The sequence below is a fragment of the Bos indicus x Bos taurus genome, chromosome 22 (assembly GCF_003369695.1).
Source record: "Bos indicus x Bos taurus breed Angus x Brahman F1 hybrid chromosome 22, Bos_hybrid_MaternalHap_v2.0, whole genome shotgun sequence".
Lineage (NCBI taxonomy): Eukaryota > Metazoa > Chordata > Mammalia > Artiodactyla > Bovidae > Bos > Bos indicus x Bos taurus.
Genome location: NC_040097.1, coordinates 21802069 through 21826644, shown reverse-complemented (window position 1 = coordinate 21826644; position 24576 = coordinate 21802069). Strand labels below are relative to the sequence as shown.

The 24576-nt window shown below is 38.3% G+C and overlaps 1 protein-coding gene across 2 annotated transcripts; it reads right to left on the bottom strand.

Annotated features, from left to right (window-relative positions):
- Positions 1 to 9749: 9749 nt before the first annotated feature.
- C22H3orf14 (chromosome 22 C3orf14 homolog) lies at positions 9750 to 24316 on the bottom strand. 2 transcript variants are annotated; one of them, XM_027523179.1, is made up of 5 exons: positions 23472 to 24316; positions 22760 to 22844; positions 21295 to 21418; positions 12204 to 12278; positions 9750 to 10157 (listed from the first exon to the last, which is right to left on the bottom strand). In XM_027523179.1, the coding sequence occupies exons 2-5, from the start codon at positions 22810 to 22812 to the stop codon at positions 10023 to 10025; spliced, it is 387 nt and encodes a 128-aa protein (XP_027378980.1). In that variant the 5' UTR covers positions 22813 to 22844; positions 23472 to 24316; the 3' UTR covers positions 9750 to 10022. The 2 variants fall into 2 exon arrangements, with proteins under 2 accessions (XP_027378980.1, XP_027378981.1); XM_027523180.1 differs by having other exon boundaries at positions 22760 to 22841.
- Positions 24317 to 24576: the final 260 nt, after the last annotated feature.

The following is a 24576-nucleotide window of genomic DNA, read 5'->3' as shown; positions in this document are numbered from 1 at the left end:
TTTTATTGTATATTGGAATATAGTTGGTTAACAGTGTTCTGTTAGTTTCAGATGTATAGCAAAATGAATCAGTTACACATATACATGTATTTATTCTTTTTCAGATTCTTTTCCAGTTTAGGTTGTTACAAAGTATTGCATAGAGTTATTTGTGCTACACAGTAGGTCCCTGTTGGTAACTATTTTTTTTTTATTGGTATATAGTTGATTTACAATGTTTCACCAGTTTCAGGTATACAGAAAAGTGAATCAGTTATACATATTCATGTTTCTTTTACCATGTTTTCTTCATCCGTTCATCTCTTGATGGGCACTTGGCTTGTTTCCTATCTTGAGTATTGTTAATAATGCTGCAGTGAATAATGGAGATGTCTTTTTGATATTCTATTTTCACTTCCTTTGGCTATGTACCTGAAGTGGGATTTCTGGATCCTATGGTGATTGTAATTTGCGGAACCTCCAAACTATTTTTCATAGGGGCTGAACCAACTTACATTCCTGCCAATGGTCTACAAGGGTTCCTTTTTCTCCATAGTCTCCCTAACATTTGTTTTTTTGTGTGTATGTTTGTTTTTTCTTGATAGTAGCCCTTCTAACAGATACCTCATTTTTGGTTTAGATTCTCTGATGACTAGTGATGTTGAGTACTTTTTCATGTACTTCTTGTCCATTTAGATACTTTCTTTGGGAAAATGTCTTAAGTTCCTCTTTTTTTTAACAGCATTGCTTATTATTGGTGTTGTTGTTATTGAGTTGTGTGATTTCTTTATATATTTTGGATATTAACCACTTATTCATTATATGGTCTGAAAATATTTTCTCCCATAGTTTGCCTCATCATCATGCTCATTATTTGTTTTTCTGTGAAGAAGTTTTTTTAGTTTGATGTAGTCATGCTTGTTTGTTTTGCTTTTACTGCTTCTGCTTTTGGTGTTGTATCCAAAAAATCGTTGCCGAGACCAATGTCAAGGAGTTTTGTTTTATTAGGTCTTATGTTTAGGTCTTTAACCCATTTTTAGTTAATTTTTGTGAGTGGTGTTAAAGTCCAATTTCATTTTTCGTCATGTGGTTATGTGGTTTTCTTACCATATGTTGAAAAGACTATCCTTTCCTATGAGTGTCTGTGGCTCCTCTATGAAATATTAGTTGACTGTTTATGTGAGGGTTTCTTCTGAACTCTTGATTCTGTTTCTTTGGTCCATGTAAATGTTATTATTTTCATTTTTTTACTATACTGTCTTAATTACTATAGAACTCCGAAATGCAGTACTTGGATGTAATATCAAAAATGACACAATAATCTCTGTTCGTTTCCAAGGCAAACCATTCAATATCAAGTAATCCAAGCCTATGACCCGACCAGTAATGCTGAAGAAGCTGAAGTTGAATGGTTCTATGAAGACCTACAAGACCTTCTAGAACTAACGCCCAAAAAAGATGCCCTTTCCATTGTAGGGGACTCGAACACAAAAGTAGGAAGTCAGGAAATACCTGGAGTAACAGGCAAATTTGGCCTTGGAGTACAGAATGAAGTAGGGAAAAGGCTAATAGAGTTTTGCCAAGAGAATGCACTGGTCATAGCAAACAGCCTCTTCCAACAACACAAGAGAAGAGTCTAAACATGGACATCACCAGATGGTCAATATCAGATGGTCAAATCAGATTGATTATATTCTTTGCAGCTAAAGATGGAGAAGCTCTATGCAGTCAACAAAAACAAGACCAGGAGCTGACTGTGGCTCAGATCATGAACTCCTTATTGCCAAATTCAGATTAGATCTGATAGACAGAGTGCCTGAAGAGCTATGGACAGAGATTCATGATGACATTGTACAGGAGGCAGGGATCAAGACCATCCCCAAGAAAAAGAAATGCAAAAGGCAAAATGGTTGTCTGAGGAGGCCTTACAAATAGCTGTGAAAAGAAGAGAAGTGAAAAGCAAAAGAGAAAAGGAAAGATATACCCATTTGAATGCAGAGTTCCAGAGAATAGCAAGGAGAGATAAGAAAGCCTTCCTCAGTGATCAGTGCAAACAAATAGAGGAAAACAACAGAATGGGAAAGACTAGAGATCTCTTCAAGAATATTAGAGATACCAAGGGAACATTTCATGCAAAGATGGGCTCAATAAAGGACAGAAATGGTATGGACCTAACAGAAGCAGAAGATATTAAGAAGAAGTGGCAAGAAGATACAGAAGAACTATCCAAAAAAGATCTTCACGACCCAGGTAATCACAACAGTCTGATCACTGACCTAAAGCCAGACATCCTGGAATGCGAAGTCAAGTGGGTTAGTGGAGGTGATGGAATTCCAGTTGAGCTATTTCAAATCCTAAAAGATGATGCTGTGAAAGTGCTGCACTCAATATGCCAGCAAATTTGGAAAACTCAGCAGTGGCCACAGGACTGGAAAAGGTCAGTTTACATTTCAGTCCCAAAGAAAGGCAATGCCAAAGAATGCTCAAAATACTGCACAATTGTACTCATCTCACACGCTAGCAAAGTAATGCTCAAAATTCTCCAAGCCAGGCTTCAACAATACGTGAACCATGAACTTCCAGATGTTCAAGCTGGATTTAGAAAAGGCAGAGGAACCAAAGATCAAATTGCCAACATCCACTGCATCATTGAAAAAGCAAGAGAGTTCCAGAAAAATGTCTACTTCTGTTTTATTGACTATGCCAAAGCCTTTGACTGTGTGGATCACAATAAACTGTGGAAAATTCTGGAAGAGATGGGCATACCAGACCACCTGACCTGCCTACTGAGAAATCTGTATGCAGGTCAAGAAGCAACAGTTAGACTGGACATGGAACAACAGACTGGTTCCAAATCGGGAAAGGAGATCATCAAGGCTGTATATTGTCACCCTGCTTATTTAACTTATATGCAGAGTGCATCATGAGAAATGCTGGGCGGGATGAAGCACAAGCTGAAATCAAGATTGCTGGAAGAAATATCAGTAACTTCAGATATGCAGATGATACCATCCTTATGGCAGAAAGAGAAGAACTTAAGAGCCTTTTGATGAAAGTAAAAGAGGAGAGTGAAAAAGTTGGCTTAAAACTCAGCATTCAGAAAACTAAGATCATGGCATCTAGTCCCATTACTTCATGGCAAATAGATGGGGAAACAATGGAAACAGTGAGAGACTTTATATTCTGGGGCTCCAAAATCACTGCAGATGGTGACTGCAGCCATGAAATTAAAAGATGCTTGCTCCTTGGTAAAAAAGTTATGACCAACCTGGACAGGATATTAAAAAGCAGAGACATTACTTTGCCAGCAAAGGTCCACCTAGTCAAGGCTATGGTTTTTCCAGTAGTTATGTATGGATGTGAGAGTCAGACTATAAAGAAAGCTGAGTGCCAAAGAATTGATGCTTTTGATCTGGTGTTGGAGAAGACTCTTGGAGAGTCCCTTGGTCAGCAAGGAGATCCAACCGGTCCATTCTAAAGGAAATCAGTCCTGGGTGTTCATTGGAAGGACTGATACTGAAGCTGAAAGTCCAATACTTTGGCCACCTGATACGAAGAACTGACTCATTTGAAAAGCCCCCGATGCTGGGAAAGATTGAAGGCGGGAGGAGAAGGGGATAACGGAGGATGAGATGGTTGGATGGCATCACCGACTGAATAGACATGAGTTTGAGTAAACTCCGGGAGTTGGTGATGGATAGGGAGGCCTGGCGTGCTGCAGTCCATGGGGTCGCAAAGAGTTGGACACAACTGAGCAACTGAACTGAACTGAATTGTGGATCCATAAAAACTGTAGGGTTGTTTTCTCTATTTCTGTGAAAAATGCCATTTGAATTTTGATAGGGATTGCATCAAATTTATAGATGCCTTTGGGTGGTATGGACATTTTAAATAATTTTTCTGATGCATGAACATAGAATAGCTCTCCATTTATTTGTGTTTTCTTAAGTTTCTTTCACCAAAATCTTATAGTTTTCATTGTTCAATCTTTTACTTCCTTGGTTAAATTTATTTCTGAGTACTTTATTATTTTTGATGCTGTTGCAAATTGGATAATCTTTATTTAATTTTTCAGATATGCTGTTCATGTATAGAAATGCAATTAATTTCTGTGTTAAAAAATTTCTATTTTTATAGAAATATAAAATATATCAATTAAATATATATATAATTAAATATATAATTAAATATAAAATATAAAAAAATTTCTATTTTTATATCCTGCATTTACTGATTACTGAATTCATAAACTAGTTCTAACACTTTTTTGGTTGAGTCTTTAGAAATTGTGTTTGTATGTGTATACACACACACACACACATACATATAGACCATATCATGTACAAATAAGGACAGTTTTACCTATTCCTTTCTGATTTGGATGCCTTTTTTCTTTTGCCTTGCTGCATTGGTCTAGCTAGGAATTTCAGTACTATGTTTAAATAGAGTAGTGAGAGTGGACGTTCTTTTCTTGTTCCTGATCTTAGATGAAAAGCTTTCAGTCTTTCACCATTGAGTATGACGTTAGCTGTCAGTTTGTCATATATGGCCTTTATTATGTTACGGTTTCTACCCAGTTTGTTGAGGAGTTTTAATCATGAAAGGATTTTGTAAAATACTTTTGCTGCATCTGTTGTCATGATGAGATATATATATATATATATATATCTTTCAGTCTGATAATGTGATGTATTACATTTATCGGGGGCTTCCCAGGTGGCATAATGGTAAAGAATCTGCTTGGCAGTGCAGGAAACACAAGAGACGTAGGTTCAATTCCTGATTCAGGAGGATCCCCTGGAGTAGGAAATGGCAACCTACTCCAGCATTCTTGCCTGGGAAATTCCAGGGACACAGGAGTCTGATGGGCTACAGTCCACAGGGTTGCAAAGATTTGGGAACGACTGAGTGACTGAGCCTGAATACAAGATCACACTTTTGATGTTTTTGTTGAACTATCCCTGTGTCACAGGGATAAATCCCATTTGGTTAGGGTGTATGATCCCTTTAATGTGTTGGTAAATTCAGTTTGCTAATATTTCATTGAAAATTTTTGTCTCGGTGTTCATCAGGGATATTGGTCTAAGTTTTGTTTTTTCTTGTAGTGTCCTTATCTGTCTTTGATATCAGGGTAATGCTGGCCTTGTAAAAGGAGTTTTGGAATGTTTCCCCACTAATATATATATATATATATATATATATATATTTTTTTTTTAAGAGTTTGAGAGGGATTGACCTTAATTCTTATTTAAATACATGGTGGAATTCACCAGTGGAGCCATCTGGTCCTGGGCTTTTTTCTGTGTTGGGAGGTTTTTGATTACTGATCAATTTCCTTATTATTGGTGTGTTCAGGTTTTCTATTCATGATTACGTCCTGGTAGACTGTATGTTTCAACAACCACCTCCCTATCCATTAAGATTACATTGCTTCCAAATTAGTAGCAGTGGAAATGTTGCTTCACTGGACAACCCTAACTCAAGATCTGTGGATGGGGGTGTGGGGAGTCTCTATTCCAGTCATATTTTCTGTGAAACTATGACATTTGCTTTCTTTTTTTCCCATAGAGAAGGCATTTTAGAAGTTCATACATTATTAGACATTATCCTCATCTAAAGATAAAGTATTCTTTTTTGTTTCACTATCTTCAACTCCTTCCGCCCATTGCCCACTCCAGAATGTAAATTCCATGCCAGGTTTGTTGTGTTTTGGCTGTATTGTTTATTGCTCTGTTCTTGGTGCTTAGAACTGTGCCTACTACACAGTAGGCAGGCAGGAAGATCTAGGGAATGGATGAATGATGCTCAAGTGTTATCCACCATTGTGTTTACTGGATATCATTTTAAAAGGCTCTAGATTTGGCTTCTTTTGAATAACTCAGTATTTGTTTTCCTGGAGTAAAACATTCTAGTACAAAAATATGTTTGTAAGTATTATAGACCTTGTAAATGTATGAAGAGACAAGGTATGAAAAATAATTATTGGGAGATGAAAGAAGCCAGAGGTAGACTAGACAAAGTAAGTGGAAGTTTGCTTCCTTCTAATTTAATAGTATTGTCTCCAAAGTGGTATTATGTAAAACATCAGAAATTTTTCAATATTGATAACTTAGACTCATTAAAGAGTAATGAAAAAAAAAAAAAAAACAACCTTTGACTGTAAAGGTGGAGGTTAAATGATCCAGTTGGATCATAGTTGTCAAGATGAGAACAACTTCATTCCTGCTTTCTAAAACAAGAACCCTTTATTGTTTCCTTTCTGAAGCTTTTTATTGATTTGCACTGTGGTCAGGCTACTACTTTAACAGTCTCAGACTCTGCCTGAGACACAAATTAGAGTTTTTAAAATAGCAAGAACTTTAAAACATTATTAGTGTTGGAAACCCAGTCCTTTCTCTTGTAAGCAAGGAAACTTGATTCTGAGAGGTAAGATGATGTCCGGAAGCATTTTTTAGCCTCTTTTTTGTTGGACTGGTTTTCCTTGTCTTGGATTTTAGTAAGGATATAATCTCAGCTCCAGTTAGAAAGGGGGATCACAATGCCAGGTGTCAAATTCACAAATCAGTCCTCTCCATAATTGCTGAAGTTTGACATGTCCCCATGTTGGTCCCAGGAAACTCTAACTGTTCTCTTATTAGCAGTAGGGAATTAAATTTCCTATGTAGACAAATTGACTTCTAAATTAGAAACAAAAACACCAGCAAACAGAGAGGCACAGACACACTTTCTTGTTTCAGTCTGAAGCTTTTTCTCAAATTTCTCTCCTCTTCACCTTCTCCATATTTTCCACAGACTTTCTTTTACTGTTTGAATTCACCATCTAGTTACTACCTTCTCTGAAGAGATTTTGGTCAGCAACTCTTAAAAACAAACTTACTATCCTAATTAAAGTGGAAGAGTCAAAATAGACTACTTAAATGAAGGATGTTTTAAGTCATATAGGTATTATGTTTGGGCAATTCTTGAAAAGCGGGGGGAAACTTCAGGGAGATTTAGAACTTTTTTTCTAAACAAGAGGATTTCTTTTAAAAAAAATAAAAATAAAAGGATGTGAATTGGCTTAGAGTAAAAAGACAATAGACTTAGGAAGGAAAAGAATGTATTTTGTAGATAAGACACATTCATGGCCTTGTGCACTAAATTTTACACAATATAACCCACTGTAGTGTGGGTTTCATGCTAATATCTTCCTCCTGTCTAAAATTAATGATTGTGTGCCCTGGTTTTTCACATAAATGGTCCTCACTCTACCCTTAATCTGTCTCCAGTTGCCTCAAAAGTGACAAAATAACCTCCAAATAAATTTAATTTTGAATCAAAAAATAAATATACCCACACACCTTTTTTCTTAATAGAAAAAGGAGAATGAAGCAGAGAACACAAAATGGTAAAGACTGTTAAAGTTTATTTTCATTCTTATCTAAATCTTAACCTAGCAAGTTAAAACACCTTGTACAGAAGGCAGAGAAAAACTGTCCTTATGACATCACTTTCATTCACACTGCTCCCTACGCATGGGAAAGAGCAGATGTCTGGTTTCCAGAGTATTAGGCTTTTTCCTGAGTACTTTAGTAAAATTAATATTTTGGAGAAAAACTGCAGCTCCTTCTGATCGTTAGCATTTTCTAGCTTAATAATATCATACACTAGAAGTGTTTCAGCAGAAAATGAGGTTTGAATATTTATGCATTTGCAGTAACCCAAGAAAGGCTATGAAAAATTCTTGGAACAAGCTTTATTTAGAAAACCCCATTATTCTGAAGAAAAAAAGAAACTCATAGTTTTCATAAAGACTAGTGGATATACAAAATATATAAGGGCACTGAATAGAGAGGAAAAAGACTCAATGGATGACATTTCTTTTTCCTTGTCTTTTTCCTACTAATTATGTACAAAATCTGTAGTAGATTTGGTATTTCTCCCCTCCTTACAGAAAAAAAAATATTTAGAAATTCCTATCTAAAGCTAATTTGACATGAGGAATATAACGCCCTTTAATGGGGGTATCCAGGTCCCTTTGGGAATTTTTTTTTTTAACGTACACCATGTGGTGCAATCTGTTCCAGTCTACAAGGAGGGGACTGGGGAAAAGCTCTATGGGGCCAGGAATAAAGTCCTCTCTGGGAGTTGCTGAGGTAGTAACTAGAAATGGGGGAAATGGAACAGTCAAAGCCCAGAAATCCCTTCCTCTCTGCCCTAAATCATAACCCAGGGAACATTAAACTTAGGCTTTTTAAAAACACGATTTAGCAAGTTAATCAATTTGGGGGAGAAAAAGCCTGAACCTTCTCTGAGATGGTTACGTTGCTATTCATTTTGTATTTTAATCTAACCTACTGGTGATTTAATTTCCAGAACTCAAAGGAAGTGTAATGCTCAAATATTTGAGGACGATCACGTATCAACCACTGTTTAATTTTGGAATGTGCCTACTTGCTTGACACAATATTTTACCATCTCAACAAATGTTTAGCCTTTTTTTTTTCACTTGACTAAAGAGAAATAAGTTTCACATTGCTTCATTCACCTTCTTATGTGCATATGCTGGGAAAGATTGGATGTTAAGAAAAAAAAAAACTTCCTCATGTTCTCCCTACTACATCTAAATCTGTTTACCAATTTGAAGCTGCTAAAAAGCCCTGCATTCTCCTGCTAAATCAACTGGATGGCTAGAAACCAAACTGTAATGTAACAGGGAAAAAAAATATATATCAATTTATTTTCGTGACAGAACATTCTTGAGAAGGTATAAAATTGTTCTGGTCTCTATGCCAGTTTTCTTTTTTCTTCCTTTCTGTCTTGCTTTTTAAAGGGCTTTCAGCTTTTAAGCCGATCCTTTTTATAGTTATGTAACAGTTCTAATATTTTGTGACATTTTGTATTGTGACACTATAGATGAAATTGTCATCGGACTGACACTCTGTGCTGTTTATTCCTTAATTACAACTGTTAACACTGTAGAGAAGTGTGCTCATCTGCCAGCACATATTATGAAAACAACATTATTGTTACCCACACCAACACCCACTCAACAGGGTATTTCCAAGATGGCAGTGTGAAGGAACTTATCAGCACAATGGATTTTTTTTTTCCAGCCTGTCCTATTGTTATCTTCTAAAACCACAAACTGTTTTGGAATTCAAAGTGATGTGGACTCCCGTTACTAAGCAGGAGCTGCTTTTATAATTAGAAAAATTAGAATTTTTTTTTTTTTGAGCTCTCCAGCAGTGGTGGATTGAACAGTCTCAGAGCTATTCAGGGTTGTGACCCAAAGCTTTCTGACTGACAGTTGTTTGAGAAATAACAAAAATAGAAGGGAGAGGGAAGGGCAGATTTAAAGATGAAAAGATAAGAGAGGAGTTACTTGTATTCACAGGTTGGTGATCTTTAAAATCAACTCAAAATCCAGTGACCATTCACAGCTCTCCTAGTTCTGTTTTCAGAACCCAGTCTGAGCCTCCTGAAACTAGCTGCTTATTGAATGCTTAGCAGTTCACTTCTTTCTTCCAGAATTTTTACAGGATCAGTTATCTATGAGGGGCAAAACCCTGTGACTCTGTTTCCTACTCAGTGTTACCACACTAAAGCAGTTGTCGTAGTCTTCTCACCTGTTAAAAAACTGCAATGTAAGCAAACCTCTTGGATCCTGTGCCTTATCCTCTTAATAAAATAACTGAAAAGTAAAGAGTCTAGAAAATGTCTAATCTGGTATTCACTGTTTAGATGAGAATCATGGTATATGATTAGATTAAAAAAAAAAAAACAGCACACAACACTCAGCAACTTATTTAATCAACAGTCCATTTTCCAGTATCAGCTTTTAACACACTTCCATGGGTTTGGTAGAAAACAAATTTATGGCACTGAAATAGCAGTAGATCTTCCGGTGAGAACCTGAAAGCCGCCGGTAGATCCTCAACCCTTCATTGTCGCAGAGGAGGCGATGAGGCTATCTCTCTGAGTCCTGAAGTCCCCGCAGCAACCTGAATGCTCTTTAATGTACAGCTTTACTCGACAGGTTTCTGCAATACTATGTGGAGAAGCTATTGCTGCGCCCTCTTTGGAATGGTATCTTCTGCTTCATTTCCATTTTCACTACAGGCAGGATACGGTGCTCTTCCTAAAAGAAACTGCTCCCATTTGGGAATATATTCTTCTACTGATGCCCAGTAAAGAGTCTGGGGGGTGGGAAACATCCAAAAGTGAAAAAGCGTATCAAGCGATTGAACTTGGCTCTTCATAATAGTCTAAATGTTTATTCCCTTAAGTGTGTGTGTGTGCGTGTACACACACACTCACAGACACTCACACACATACGTAGAATGCACTTCCTCTGCAGAATATTTTATGTTAATTTTAGAAAAAAAAATCTGGCTACTTACTAGTGTTAATTTTCAAATTTCTCAGTAAAACCAGAGCCTGGCAGAATTACAGGTTTTACAATTTTATTGTGATTTTACACGCCCTCTTGTGGCCAATCATGTGATTATTCCCAGTAGTATCATTTATGGCCACAAAATCATTAAAAGTTCTTGTTTAATGTTTCTAATCCCATACCAAATGACTCCTCATACTATAATTATCACAATGAAATGATTCACTGTGAACAACTGCTTTAGAATTAACAGAAAAAGAAGTGACCTGGGATGAGATCAGGAACGAAATATAAAGAGGATGATAACAGGATTCGGGTGAATTAACCCCTTAATTGTATGAGGGAGAAACATTAAAAATATGTATCCACTCTATCTTTTAGAAGAGCACTTCATGTGGCAAACTGTAGTTTCTTCCCACACTTTTTGGATAATGACAAAATAATACCAACATCACCTAGCTATTTTTAATTCAAATAACTTGGAAATTGAGGTGCTGTGTTTCTGCCTTGGCTGGAGCAGTCCTGAAGCTCCAGAAGCTCCAAATGCATCACTGGATCGCTGTCCATGAGCTGGGTGGTTTCTTGGTTGACTATCCTAAGTAAGCTGCCAAAAACTCTGTGTCATAGGAGGGCATTTTATATGAGATCGTCACTATTGGTCTCATCTTGGGAAATTCAGTCAGAGTTAGATAGCGTTGGGGACACACTCTGAGCAGTAAAAAGGTGTGGGGTGGGAGGAACTTCCTAGCGGTCCGGTGGTTAGGGTGCGGCGCTTCCACAACAGGGGGCTTGGGTTCGACCTGTGGTCAGAGAACTAAGATCCCATGTGCTGCATGACCAAAAAAACAAAATACTGTCATTAAAAAAAAAAAAGATAACGGGAGTTCTGAAAGCTGAAAATGGTAAGGGACTCCATTTATCTCTGCATCTATGCATGTGGTCTGAGAAGTAGCCTGACATACTTAAAACAGGGGCCATCCTGCTGTGCGAGACTAGCTAAGAAAAATACCAGCCAAGGCCTGTGGTTGGGTGTTTCTCCGCCATTCACGGCTGGATTAACCCCTATTGTGTGGGCCCTGTGCAGGCCAGGGTAAGGTATTGGAAAATTCAACAAAGAAAAAGACATGCCCAGGGCACAACTTTGAACGGGAGTTTTTTCTGTCCTTGATCACTGCCTTTTCTTATTACCCTAGATGACACAGAAGAGTGTGGGGCAAATTCTCAGCCTTTCGTTTTTGAGTCTGTTCACCTCCTTGGTTAGGCAGCAAGCAAAACTGCACTTAGATAAAGGTCATTAAAAATATAGTCAAACTATTTTATATGTAGCAAATTCCCTTTCAGCACACATACATGCATATACCAACTATGGTTTATTTTTGCCAGCCATCTTCTCAATCTGTTCTTGAACAGAGCAAAATCAAACAGACAAAAGCCACGCTGTACTGCATGATAATATGCATTTAAATAGTGCTGGTTGCATTTTTCGGTGAAGAGACTGAGCTGTTACTTGTAACATCAGCCAACAGGAAAAGCATTTTGGTGAGGCTGTCATCTTAAGATTTAGTGCATATTTTCTGTTAGGATTTAACAAGAAAGTAGTTTCTAAGTGACTTGGTGAAAAGACACAAAGCCTTGATAAAATTTTCACTTGACATAAAAAATTTTTTAAAACCAAAATACTTGCAGATTACTACAACATACAAGGTATGGCACTGTGGACACAGAGAGATCAGCTACATTTGGTGTATTTTCTTGAACGCAGAAAGCTGGGAAGTACACAGAGCCACTTAAAATGCACTTCTGACAGAACAGGCTGTCTTGTTGGACATTTGTTCCTTAAGATTCTCACCTCGAGAGCAGCCACCTCAGGTGGTAGAGCTGGATACATCCGGGTCTGGAGAGACTTCTCTGCCGCTTCTATGTCCTGAAACAGACAGAAGCATTTTTCAAAACATTCACACACACACACACAGAGCACCTCTAATAGCATATCTATATATTTCTAATCTCTTGCTTCATCTCTTCTGTGCATACACAGTTTAAACTCATGGAGATGATGCTGACAGAGAACTGACCACTGCTTAATTAACCAGTTGCAAATAGAGAAGGAAGCGTTTCTTATTTTAAAATAAAAGGCAGGGGATGGGGGTGGTACATCTAAGTTCTGCCTTTTTCATTTTAAGTAGTTAGTAAATGCCAATAATTCTTGGAAAAAGAACTTCCTCTAAAACTGCTCAGAGGACTGACTTAGCTTTAAAATCCTTTAAAAACAGCCAGATGGATAAAATAGTCAAATATTCCGATACTAAAAACAATCAGATCCTCAGACCCACGCTAGGCTAACCTTCAAAGTAGAGAGTTGTGGTCTGTCTGGATCATCACATGGGATATTAATGAGACACCTTTCATTTATGCAGGACTCCATATTTGAATTTCATACACAGGCAAATATCTCCTCTATTTAAAAGGTCCATGAGGTACCTGAGTACTCTGCAACAAGAACCTTTCACGACGCTGTTTAGACTTTTAGTACCAGGTTTCTAAGCTAATCTCAAAGGCAAATTTTATTGTGAGGGAGTATATCCTTCAGCTCATGGCATTCAAGCACTGTGTGTTACTAAGTACTTTCAACATGCAGATATTTATGTTTTCTCTTATGGATGTAGAAACACAAGAGTATTTAAGCTTGATTCGTACTTCAGGAACGATTTTATCTAGATCTATACATAAAGTTCATGCCCAGAAACATACGACTTTGCAAATCGTTACGGAGATACTCAAGCCCTGTGTGGTGAATTCTCCCCAAATCAGCACCTCTGCTGTCACGTGCTTGCTTAGGTTTGCCCAGTTCATAGGGCCACTGCTGGGAAGGCTGTGTAAATGCTGTCTCTCAGCTTAATAAGTTGATAGAAAAGAGAAAGTTCTCTGCTCCATGGAGAAGCACAGGAGCGATCTGAGTACAGGGCTGTTGGACAGAAGGAGAGCGATGGAAAAGGGCGTGGGAGTGGGGTGTGAAGAAGCCAACGCTGAACAGGAGAAAAGAGATAGCAGATGGCAGCGGCGGGAGCAAGGAATGGGTGTGAAATGGAAAAGGGAAAAACAGGAAATTCCCTAAAGGGACTCCCCAAAGTCGCACAACCATTAGTGCACCTGCTGTCTGGAGGAAGGTGATTTGAAGGGGAAAGAAAACGATTTAGGGATAAAAAAGCCCATCTATTCGCATGTCTATCCCATACCAGCAGTTCACGACCAACACGCAGGCTTAGAGGGCTTTTGATGTCAATGATACAACAGACAGGGGATACCAACTCTTCTGTTTACACCGAGATTCAGTAAGGTTCTTGAAAAACCACTTTATACATCTAGGAATCAAACAAAACTCACAACCCCAATGTTACCATTATTCTAAGAACAGTTACAAAGTTGCCTGAACTGGGAGATCTAAGTGCTACTAGCACCTATAAGCAAGATTAAACATTTTTCTTAAAGATCAGAAAATAAGAAAACCGAGTATCTTGTAGAGAAGAGCAGATTTGCAATGGAAAGAGCAGACAGGTGGAGAGGGACACATGGCCTGGAAAAGCAGGCCCAAGTCCGCCGAACCCAGCTGTCATCTCTGCAGCATTTGGACAGGGATTACCACCCCTCGAGAGAACTTCCTTAGCTCAAGTCATATTTCACTTCCTTCGATGTTTTGCTCACCTCTCGGACTCCTGCTCCTCCTCCTCTCCTTGGCTGGCTCTTTTTTTTCTCTCATTAATCCTCAGTGTGGGCTTTCTTAAGATTTGAGACATCTGGCCCCATCTTTTCACTTTTTCTCCCTCCAAGATTGTCTCTGATCTAGTATCAATTATTATTGTAGACGGATGGCTAGTTTCTTTCCTGGCCCTTAATTCTCAACCTGATAAAACTAAACTCATCTTTTCCCACTGAATGTATTAAACGTGTACTAGTGGGAATTCTGTCCACTCAGACACCTACGCTGTATCGTGGAATGCCAGATCTTCTTATTCCTGCCATTTAAAACTTCAGCACTCCCTATATTGTTCTTTCAGGATGTCTCCTCTGGCCTTTTCATGTGATTCTTAATGCCGTGGCCTTCTAATTCCACTTATTCATTCCACAAATACTTAATGCTTACGTGTACTCATGCCTAGACCATATTGTACTTTCATACATACGTAACTTGGAATTGATTAGTTCTGCTAAAAACTACTTTAAATATGTCCTCCCCTAAATTGAAAAAAAAAAATAAATTGGTACCCACAAAACAGAGGATCAAGCAGGCATTCCTTAGCCTGACTCAGAATCTCAGCAATTGACGGCAGCCTTCTGTAGCAAGTTGTATCTTAATCCTTCGACATAAGAACCTTCTTTTTCACTATATGCTGCCCGAAGGAAAGGACTGTGTCTCATATAACCTTTAAGCATCTGAGACTCTAACAAGTGCAGGGTATGTACTAGGTACTGAAATATTCAGTAAGTGAATACAGGCTGAAGGGTCAAAGAATCCTGAGTATAAATCAGAAACTTTAAAAGAAAAAACGAAAAAGAAAAAAGTACCCAAGGGGGTAGGGGAAGAAGAGGAAGAAAGAGGAGAACAGGGGCTTGCTGGCCAGCTTTACCTGACTACCGTGTTGTCCTGCTGTACAGCCTTGTCACTAGGCCACTTAAAATTGTATGCAGTTAGAAAACCACTGAAAAAGCAGTCCCTACAAACTGAAAATAAACAGATCTAACTGCTGTCTAGTTGGTGGCATAACCACACAGACAATAAATATATTACGTGACCTTAGAACACAATATTTTGAGTGAGCACCCCTAGTGGGATACACCCTAAGGACAAAAAGAATCTTAGTAAAAGCATCTTCCTGAAAACCGTTCTTCATAATCACATGGACGGTGACAGTGCTGTCTGGATCACAGGATGTAAGGTACAGAAGTGGTTGTGCTGGTGTTGGAAACTTCTTTGGGAACAGATTTTGGATTTGAGAAAAAGAAGTCGGAGGTATAAAATCTATGAGTTTAAGTTAAAAGCCTTGCAAACTGGAATCCTGGAATTTCTGATAGCTCTTATCTTAAAAAAAAAAAAAGTCACAATAAATACCACCATTGCCCAGACAGAGGGCTCTGAACATATTTCCTACCAAAAGGATCCAGGGCTCCTTGGAACAGTGACTGCCCCGGGTCTCAGCAAAACGCACATGATGAGCCTGCAGTGTCTCATCAGAACAGAAAGGAGACTGTCAGGCTGCTGAAATCGCAGCAGAGGCGTTCAGGAGCTGGTCTGAAGAGGTTCCCGCTTGTTAAAAATGGGACAAGTTGAGAATAGGAATAAATATTGAAATGTATTGAAACATTTCCAATCCAGGACACCTCAAAAAACAACAGCAACAAAACACAAAACAATATAAAAAACAACCAAGACCAACAACACCTAATTGATCACTTTTGCAGGAAAGTAGAGAACAAACCTATTATTCTGAAAACTACATAGAATCAAGCATTCATCATGCTTTTTCCTCTATGAAATACATGTCAGTGTAATCAAATAATTGATGAGGACAAGTGTCTCTTAATATAACTAATCAGCAGTTGAATGAGAAGGAATACAAGAATTTGAATACTGCTTTTCATAACCCCTAATGAGTATACTTAGGCAGTGATCATCAATGCCTAACATTCCAAAAAAAGAGAGACAGCTGGCATTATGGAAGTGTTCTTCCCCAAAACACAGAATCTGAATCTACTCAGGCCTCTCTAATCTGCACTGTTAATGGAATATTTCTTAGCCTCAAGTAGCTGCTGAGCACTCGAAATATACAAGTCTGAATTAAGATGTGTTGTGATGTACAATACACACTGAATTTTGAGGGTCTAGTAAGAAAACAGAATATAAAATATTTACTAACTCTTAATAGCAATTACATTTGAAATATGTTTGAAATCTTAACATTTTATTTAATCTAGGTTGACATTATTAAAATTAGTTCCTTGGAAATTTAAAATTACATATGTGGCTTTACTGTTGCACAATACAACTTAGATCTGTCAATTATATTAAAAGGAATGAGGGGGAGCAGAGGAACATGTTAAATGAGTACCTCAGTGATGGAAGTAGCGATACCCAGAAACTCAACAGGACAAATGACCCAGTTCCTTTAACAAATGTATTAAAAGGGAGGATAAAAGAGCAGGGAGTACTGTGAGAAATTCAGGAAACCTATCAATTACAAGTTGACTTTTATTTGGAACCGGATTAGCTATTTGAGGGTTTATTGTTAATTTCTTAGGTTGACACTGACATTTTGATTTTGACTAAAACAGTCCTTATATTTTAGTGATAGACACTGAAATAAAGAGATGTACTGAAATATTTACAGGTGAAACAATTCTGGGTCTGAGGTTGGCTTCAAAGTGATGTGAGAGGGTAGAGGGGAAGAGTATAGACAAAACCAGCTGGCTGTGTTCTGACACTGATTCAATGTGGGTGATAAGTACGTGGAAACATTCTTCTATTCCTTCTTTTGCATAGTTGTGAGATTTTTCATAGCAATTAAAAAACAAGCTTCCGGTGGATGATGGTATAACTGTTACTCTATGGCATGACTCGGGAGCCTGTATAAACAAGTTGGCTCCTGAATAGGAAAAGGAAGGAGCATAAAGCATCATGTACCAAGATCTGTCTTTCCTCCTCCCTGCCTACATCCATCCCTCCTCATCGAGCTGTGGCTGGGCTAGGTTTAATCTTTTAAGCTGCTGGAGGGGCAATTTCTGGGATACAAAAAATAAGATATTAAAGGCATGAAGTGCAAGGGTCATTGGTACAAAGAACACAGGAACATGTGTTAAACATATGCATCGGGGAAAGTGAAAATGTGAGAGAAGAGGAAACACGTGGGCCGGCAAGTACTGGCCATCCTGGGTGGCAGTTCTGACTGCCAGCTGCCCCGTGGAGGCTTCCAGAATGTCCCTGAAGGAAAGAACCGGCCGCATGTCTAATCTGCTGGAGGACACTCTCATTCTTCCTCACTCTGTCCTGTTAGTCCGTCTCACAAGAGGATGTCTGTTACCAAAAAAGCATCTTTTGGGGTTTAAACTAAATTTTGTGGAGGGAAAGGTGGGAGAGAGGGCGGTTTATGTCATGGAAATATTTGTAGAAATAAAATATTTTCTGGCTTCTAAGTCCATTGATGTTTGATTTTAAAAGGCAGATAAGAGTTAATTGTATTAACGGTAACAGAAGAAAAATCACTGAGCCAGTGTTCAAAATCCACTGTCTTCTATGATATTTACTGACTAAACCCTCACTGTGAATTTTCTTCACTACTTAGATTCATGTACATTTTTTACTAAGTTGGAATCTTTGATGGGATTACTCTCATTCCCCTTTTAAAAGCAGTCTTTGATATTTGTGCTAATTTATTTATGCAAATGCAACTAAAGAAAATTTTTCTTGGGATTTTACTAAATCTAAAAATAATTTTGTGACAGATGACTTAGAAGAAAACCATAGTTTCCCCAGTCAGGATTAAGGCTTATGTCTTCATTTAAGTTTTCCCTTAAAACTGCCACTGAAGTGTAATAATTATCTTCATAGCAGTCATGCAGATCCTTTGTTCAGAGCATTCTCAAGTATGTATTTTATAATTTTATTGGTAGTGTGAATGTGATCTCTATTTTCCACCTGTATACATAGGATTGCTATTGATTTTTAAATGTTTATGGTTTACCCATTAATTTTACTCAACTCATACTAGTTTTGAAACAACTTTGGCTTCTCTTAAGTATAAAGACATGTCATTGAAAGATGCTAGTGTTATATCTTTCTTTCTTAAAGCTCATGCCCTTTTAGTGTTAATGATACTGTTCAGAACATGGGAATAAGGTCAGATAATGGGCAGTATACAGTCATCCTTATTTTGTTTACTATATTATAGGAGTGCTACCAGGTTTTAAGGGCACCATTTTCCATTGCACTCGGTACTTAAGTACCTATCCTGCTATAACTTAATCTCTGTGTATGTGTGTGTGTGTGTGTTCGGGGGGATCGTATTCCTTGACTGCGGATCAAATCTGTGCCCCCTGCATTGGGAGCACAGAGTCTTAAGCACTGAACTGCCCAGGAAATCCTATTTAATCTGTTCTTGCAAAGGGATGTTAGGAGTGATACATGATGGTTTTTCTCATCTCTATAAATTAAGGGATTAGCCCAGATCAGTGGTTTTCCCAGTTCTTTAGAGCCACGGCAGTACAGTCAAGGAAGGGATTGTAGGACTTTGGGCCAAAGCAGGACCGCTTTTATCTACTATGTGTGCTCAGTCACGTCTGAATCTTTGTGACCCTTTGGACTGTTGCCTGCCAGGCTCCTCTGTCCATAGTATTTCCCAGGCAAGAATACTGGAGTAGGTTGCCATTTCCTCCTTCAGGGGATCTTCCCAACCCAGGGGTTGAACTCGCATCTCCTGCATTGGCAAGTGGGTTGTTTACCACTAAGCATCGGGGAAGACCTTTAATTTACATCTGTGGGAAAAGTTTTTATGCTAAAAAACAAAACAAAAAAGACTTAAGATAAGAATCTAAAGCTATATGCTTTTTACAGTCTTTCCCAGCTCAATTCTGTAATCATGTCCTATTTATCTTAACAATAACTTCTGTGGGAGAGCCACTAAAATTATATCCCTCGTATATAAAAATTATATATGAGGGAAAGAAGGACAAAAATAAGGTTGCATATCCAATTATTCAAAGCAACTAAACACACATGTTAAAAAACAGGGGGAATTGTATCTCTAACTTTACCTGGGATGTAAGACAGTTAAAAAATGTTTATAAAAAGCTGAAAGGAAATATAGAAAAATATACTGATTTCTAGACAGGCAGATGATATAGAAGGTTTTCCATCTTTGCTCTTTCAAGTTTTTTTTTTATAATGAGAGTATATTTTTTTGATAATTAAGGGAAAAAACACCATACCAAACTGGTTTCTCAAGACTATGAAACTAGGTTCATTACCTTCCTTCTAGATATGACAGTGATTTCTTAGCTACCTCCTTAAATCTCTCCATTTTTGAAATTACTTTGCTAAATAGCAAATGCATCTTTCTTAAAAACTCTTTCATATGTTTGAGTCTTGCTGTTTTTTTTGTTGTTGTTGTTTTGCTCACAACACTATATTATCTCTACCTACCAAGTCTCAACTTCATTTCGTCTCACAATATATATTCAGCCTGTTTCCTGGGGCTTTCCAAGCCAGTTAGCTTAGGATCCCGTGAACATTAATAGGCCATTCATTCTTCTTCTGGTCTTGGCTCTTCCTTGAGAACTCAATGGAATGTCTTCCCTGTTAGCTTAGCGTCTTCTCTGAGACCTCATAGAATATTCTAGCTCTCCAAGAGTTTTTAACACTTCTAAAGTGCTAAGTATTTTAACACTCCTAAAGTGCTGAGTACCCTGGAGGAGGGCGTGGCAACCCACTCCAGTATTCTTGCCTGGAAAATCTCCATGGACAGAGGAGCCTGGTGGGCTACAGTCCATGGGGTCGCAAAGAGTAGGACAAAACAGAGCGACTGAGCACACAGCAAAGTGCTGAGTATTCCACAGCATGTAATTAACGTTTGATCATACAAGGTCTCTATTTTATGTATATTTTAGGTCATGAACAGAGCCTGTAAGCTACTTGATGCAAAGGACCTAACTTGTAGCTATTTTGTTACCCTCACTTTCTGCTCAGAACTAGCTCAAGAGTAAAGAGCTGGGCATTCGTCAAATACTTGGGCATTAAAAAGAAGACAATATTACCTGCACTCGCCAATATTACCTGCATTTGCCGTAACAAGTAGCAAGCAAGCGCTGAAGACTTCCAATTTGGATTTTCTGACTTTTCAGAGCAACTTCTAGATTACCCTATATATTTCCATTTAAAAATAAATATTGCAAATACCATTGGGCAAGTAAGACATATGGCAATATAGAATGCTTTGGTAGCACTATGGCTGTGACTTAAATTACTGTGGATCAAACTGCCAGAAGCTGAGAAGATAACTGAATTTTCCTCTTCCTTTATCCTCTAGTGAGGACAGAAGAGAACTACATCATGCCTATCGATGAAAATATTTAACAATAAAAAACTGAAAACACTGCTTTATAACTTAAATAATATAGCCTTACTACCAAATGTTTTAGTCATAGGATCTCTTGGAAGCTCGAATGGAAGCAAACTTTAGGGTTTTAATTATGGATGAAGCCATACAATTCTGGAAGCAAAGTACAGCAAGCAGCCAAAAATGTTACACATATGATTTTACTCCAAATGGGCACACTGGCCAAATGGTGAGGCCCTGCGCAGTCACATACTTTGACCACCTCCTCCATCACCATCAAAGAAGATCCTGGGAAATCTGTTACCTTAGATACGAAATCTGTATATTGACTGTGGCCCCAGGAGGGCAAAATCAAATTGTTTCGAGCATATTATAGGTACTTTATCATGTTTCAGAATCTCCCTACAAATAAAAGAAGATGGAAGATAGAAGCTATGTCTTTTTTTTTTTTTTTTTTTGGTTGCGTTAGGTCTTAGTTTCGCTATGGGCATGAGGAATCTTAATTCCCTGACCAGGGATCCAACTCACGTCCCCTGCATCAGAAGACAGATTCTTAACCACTGGACTGCCAGGGAAGTCCCCAGAAGCTATGACTTGTATTTATTCTTGCACAAAGGTGACTTAAAAGTTCTTTGTATAGTGATTGATTTTTCATTAGCCTAAGCAAACGTCAAGGCTTTCATTTTAATAAGTGAGACTCCCTGCTTCTTGTCCAGTTAACATGGATTTAAATAGTAGTGTATCAACTCAAAGGAATTACATAAATCAAAGTAATGAAATTGAATTAAAACCTTTTTGCAAAAGTGGGGAAAATAGGTTTAATTCAGAGAATCTTACCTTTAAAAGACTAACATTCCTTTGTAAAGCAGCCTTAGCTGCTTGTGTCTGAGAGGCCCTTCCCTTGTTTTGATCTTCAGGTTTATTCTCCATTTGTTGAAGTAACATTAATCTTTGTGATACTCTACAAAAAAATGAAGATTATGTAAAGATTTTAAAAAAACTTTTTATTGCTTGGCCAAAATAAATCATTTCTTAATTGCACCTCACTCCCAATTCAACCTACTTTGAAAGCCAGTTACTATATGTCAGTTAATAAGACAGTAAAAAACTTAGGTAGTTCAGCAAGTCTTCAGTCTTAGTGAAATTATTTTTATTTTCATATTTACACTGTAAGTACACATTTGTGTTTTTTTAACCTCTCTAGTCTTGAAAGTATTTTAAAGTGTTGGAAAATATTTAGTGAAAATGCAAACTGTAATCCATATCCCTTTGTACACATACTTATATATACCTCCCCACACATACATTGGTATGACTTGCTATACAAAACCTTCTGCTTAACACTTCAGTACCCCTGAATCTTATGTTACACATTTAGAATTGTGCTAAACTTCCATATGTTTGAAGAAGCAATAAAAATATTTTTTTCCTCTTTTTCCAAGAGAAAGATGATGGTTCCATATATGAGTGAGAGGCTGTGTGTACACATGCATACTCACAACATGGGAAAACTAATTGAAGATGTAGAAAGTTGTAAATAAATTATCAAACTACTTTGTTATATATAATGGACTTCAAAAGTTTCTCTGTGGTTAAATACTCCTTTTATAAGTGTTTAGTCTTATTAAGTGATCAAATGGGAAAAAATACTCCAGTGGTGCAGTAACAGTCTAACTATTTCTCAAAGAGTTGAGATTCTCAGCAAACAGTATGTTGCACAGGGTTGTTCTTGAGAGTAGAAACAAAAACCTAGGTCTTTGAAAAGTCATTTTCATAAGAAAAATACCTTAGAAGGCCATGGCAGAGAGGCTAGTAATTAATTAGAGAAAAGCAAAACATGAGAGCCCACAAACAGAGGTTAGAGAAGGGTTAATACTAAATAAAAGTGTAGGACTGGCCATATAATTTGCAGAGCCCAGTGCAAATGAAAATTTTGCTCCTAGACTAAATCTAGTACAGGGCCTGTGACTATTCCAGTCACATTCTCATGAAAGCTGGCCTTGGTAAAAGGCTTAGAGAAGTTCATTGAATAGCAGTGTAGAGCATAGAGCGGCTGAGAGGGAGAGTGAATTTCTCTAGATATTAGTAACAAGAAGTTAAAAGACATAAAACACAATTAGACCTTTTAATCTGTGTTATTCTTGAGGGGTAATGCCGTTCCTTAAAACCAAAATCTCTCAAGTGTCACAAAAAATGATACACATAAGATTTTTAAGTTTTCCTGTGCACACAGTGTCACTAATAAAGCCAGTACAGTGTATACATTGAGATTAGCCTTTTAAAAACAACAACAGCAACTTACATTTTTTCATGTCTTTTAGAAAGGCGAATTTCTTGAGTGAACAGAGACGTCATCTTTAATCAAAGCTGCCTTGATAAGCTTTCTGCTAAATAGTAAGGACATTTAAAGTTATTTCTACCCCGTGGCCTTAGCTTTGCAATATTTGATCATTCAGCACCTCAATCTGTTGGTTCTGTCTCAGAAGGGAAAAATACGGCTTGGGCTGTAATGATGTTTTTAAATGCCTTCTCTCATTTTACATGTTTACTCACAATGCATAGTTTCCCAGGTGCGTCCCAGAACACCGACACAGGTCAACACAGCATACTTCCCCTGTTTCCCCCCCACCTCCCTGCAACCACGCACACACTTTAACCTTAATCAGAAATCAAAACAAACAAGCAGCTGGTACCAAGACTAGTAAACATTTTATTGAGTCAACAAAAAAGAAAAAAAAAATCCACTGTGTATAATTCAGAGAAACACCATCCCTCAGACACACAGAGAGACAAACAAGTATGAAAACCAACTGGAAACTCATGGTCTTTCCTTTTTTGGAAGACTGCCCAGTTCTACTATCTCTCTTCCAAATGGGGAAGTATTTTTCATGCCTAACTGTGGAGAAAAGCACATTAAAGTGGTTTCACCTTACCCTGGCTGCTCTGGACTCTTCATTAGGGGAGTTTGGGAAAACCCATTTTCATAAAACACTATACACCATAAGCAAGCTCACCTTGGTAAAAGTGCCTGGGCCAATACAGACAGAGGTCTAGTGAACTACTTGGATGGCTGTGAGTCTGAAGGCAAATCATCTGGTTGGGTGCAAGGATTGAAGTTTCCTGACTGCACAAAGGAAGAATGCAACTAAGCCGAAATAATATAATTAAAAAAAAAAAAAATGAAAATTCAGTCTTAGAATGAAGCGCTGGCTTTCCTAAATTTTATGAAACTAATGCTGGTTGTCTGCTCGTCGCCTCCGTGTCTAGAGCTGTTAAAAAAAAAATGAGCCCTTCCTTCAGCACACACAAAGAAACTCTGAGCAAAGCCGAGGAAAATGGAAATACTGCCCTGCCCTCAACGGGTTTCTTCCTGAAGATACCGCTCTATTTTCAGCACCGCGGACAGCAATCGCGCGCAGGCTAGCCCGGAAGGGGTCGAATTACAGACACTTCCGACGAAATCACGGCAGGCCTTTCTCCCGGTTTCGAATCCAGTGTCAAGGAAATCGCTGGAAGTGAGTCCATGGTAACTTCTTTTCTGTGTCGACCAGCATCAGCACTTAGAAAAAGTCTGCCTTCTGAGACGAAGATCTGCAGCTTTTCGGAGTCATCAGTTCACCAACCACTGCAACTCTCGCTTACTCTGGAAGGACTCGGGAACTTTGCTCATCACCCTACCTCTTCCCCTTTAACGGCATCCTCGCCACCAGCGCACAGCTGTCCTTCGGACACTCGGGGCACTCACCCACCGGCCGTCCTACTGTTGGACCTCACTCACAGAGCCCCGTACTGACTTCTTCCGGGAAGGCGCGCCACAGCCTGTGCGGACGTTAGGTCTCCGCGCAGGCGTGGGCGTGGCCACGCCACCAAGCTGCGCAAGCGCGAAGCGAAGTGATGTCATCACGTGCTTATAAAAGGAGCGCGTCTAGCACCAAACACTAGTGAAGTAAGGCGGCTCCGAAGAAGGACTGTGAAGTCGTCACAAACTAGGTGGAAAATCACTTCGGTGGTAGCTTAATTTCAAGCCTCTTTTAAGCGTACCTGCATGGATTGAAAATACTTTAGAGAGTGAAAATGGTTTCTTAGAAGCCAGAACATCACAGTAGAATGTGGAGGGGG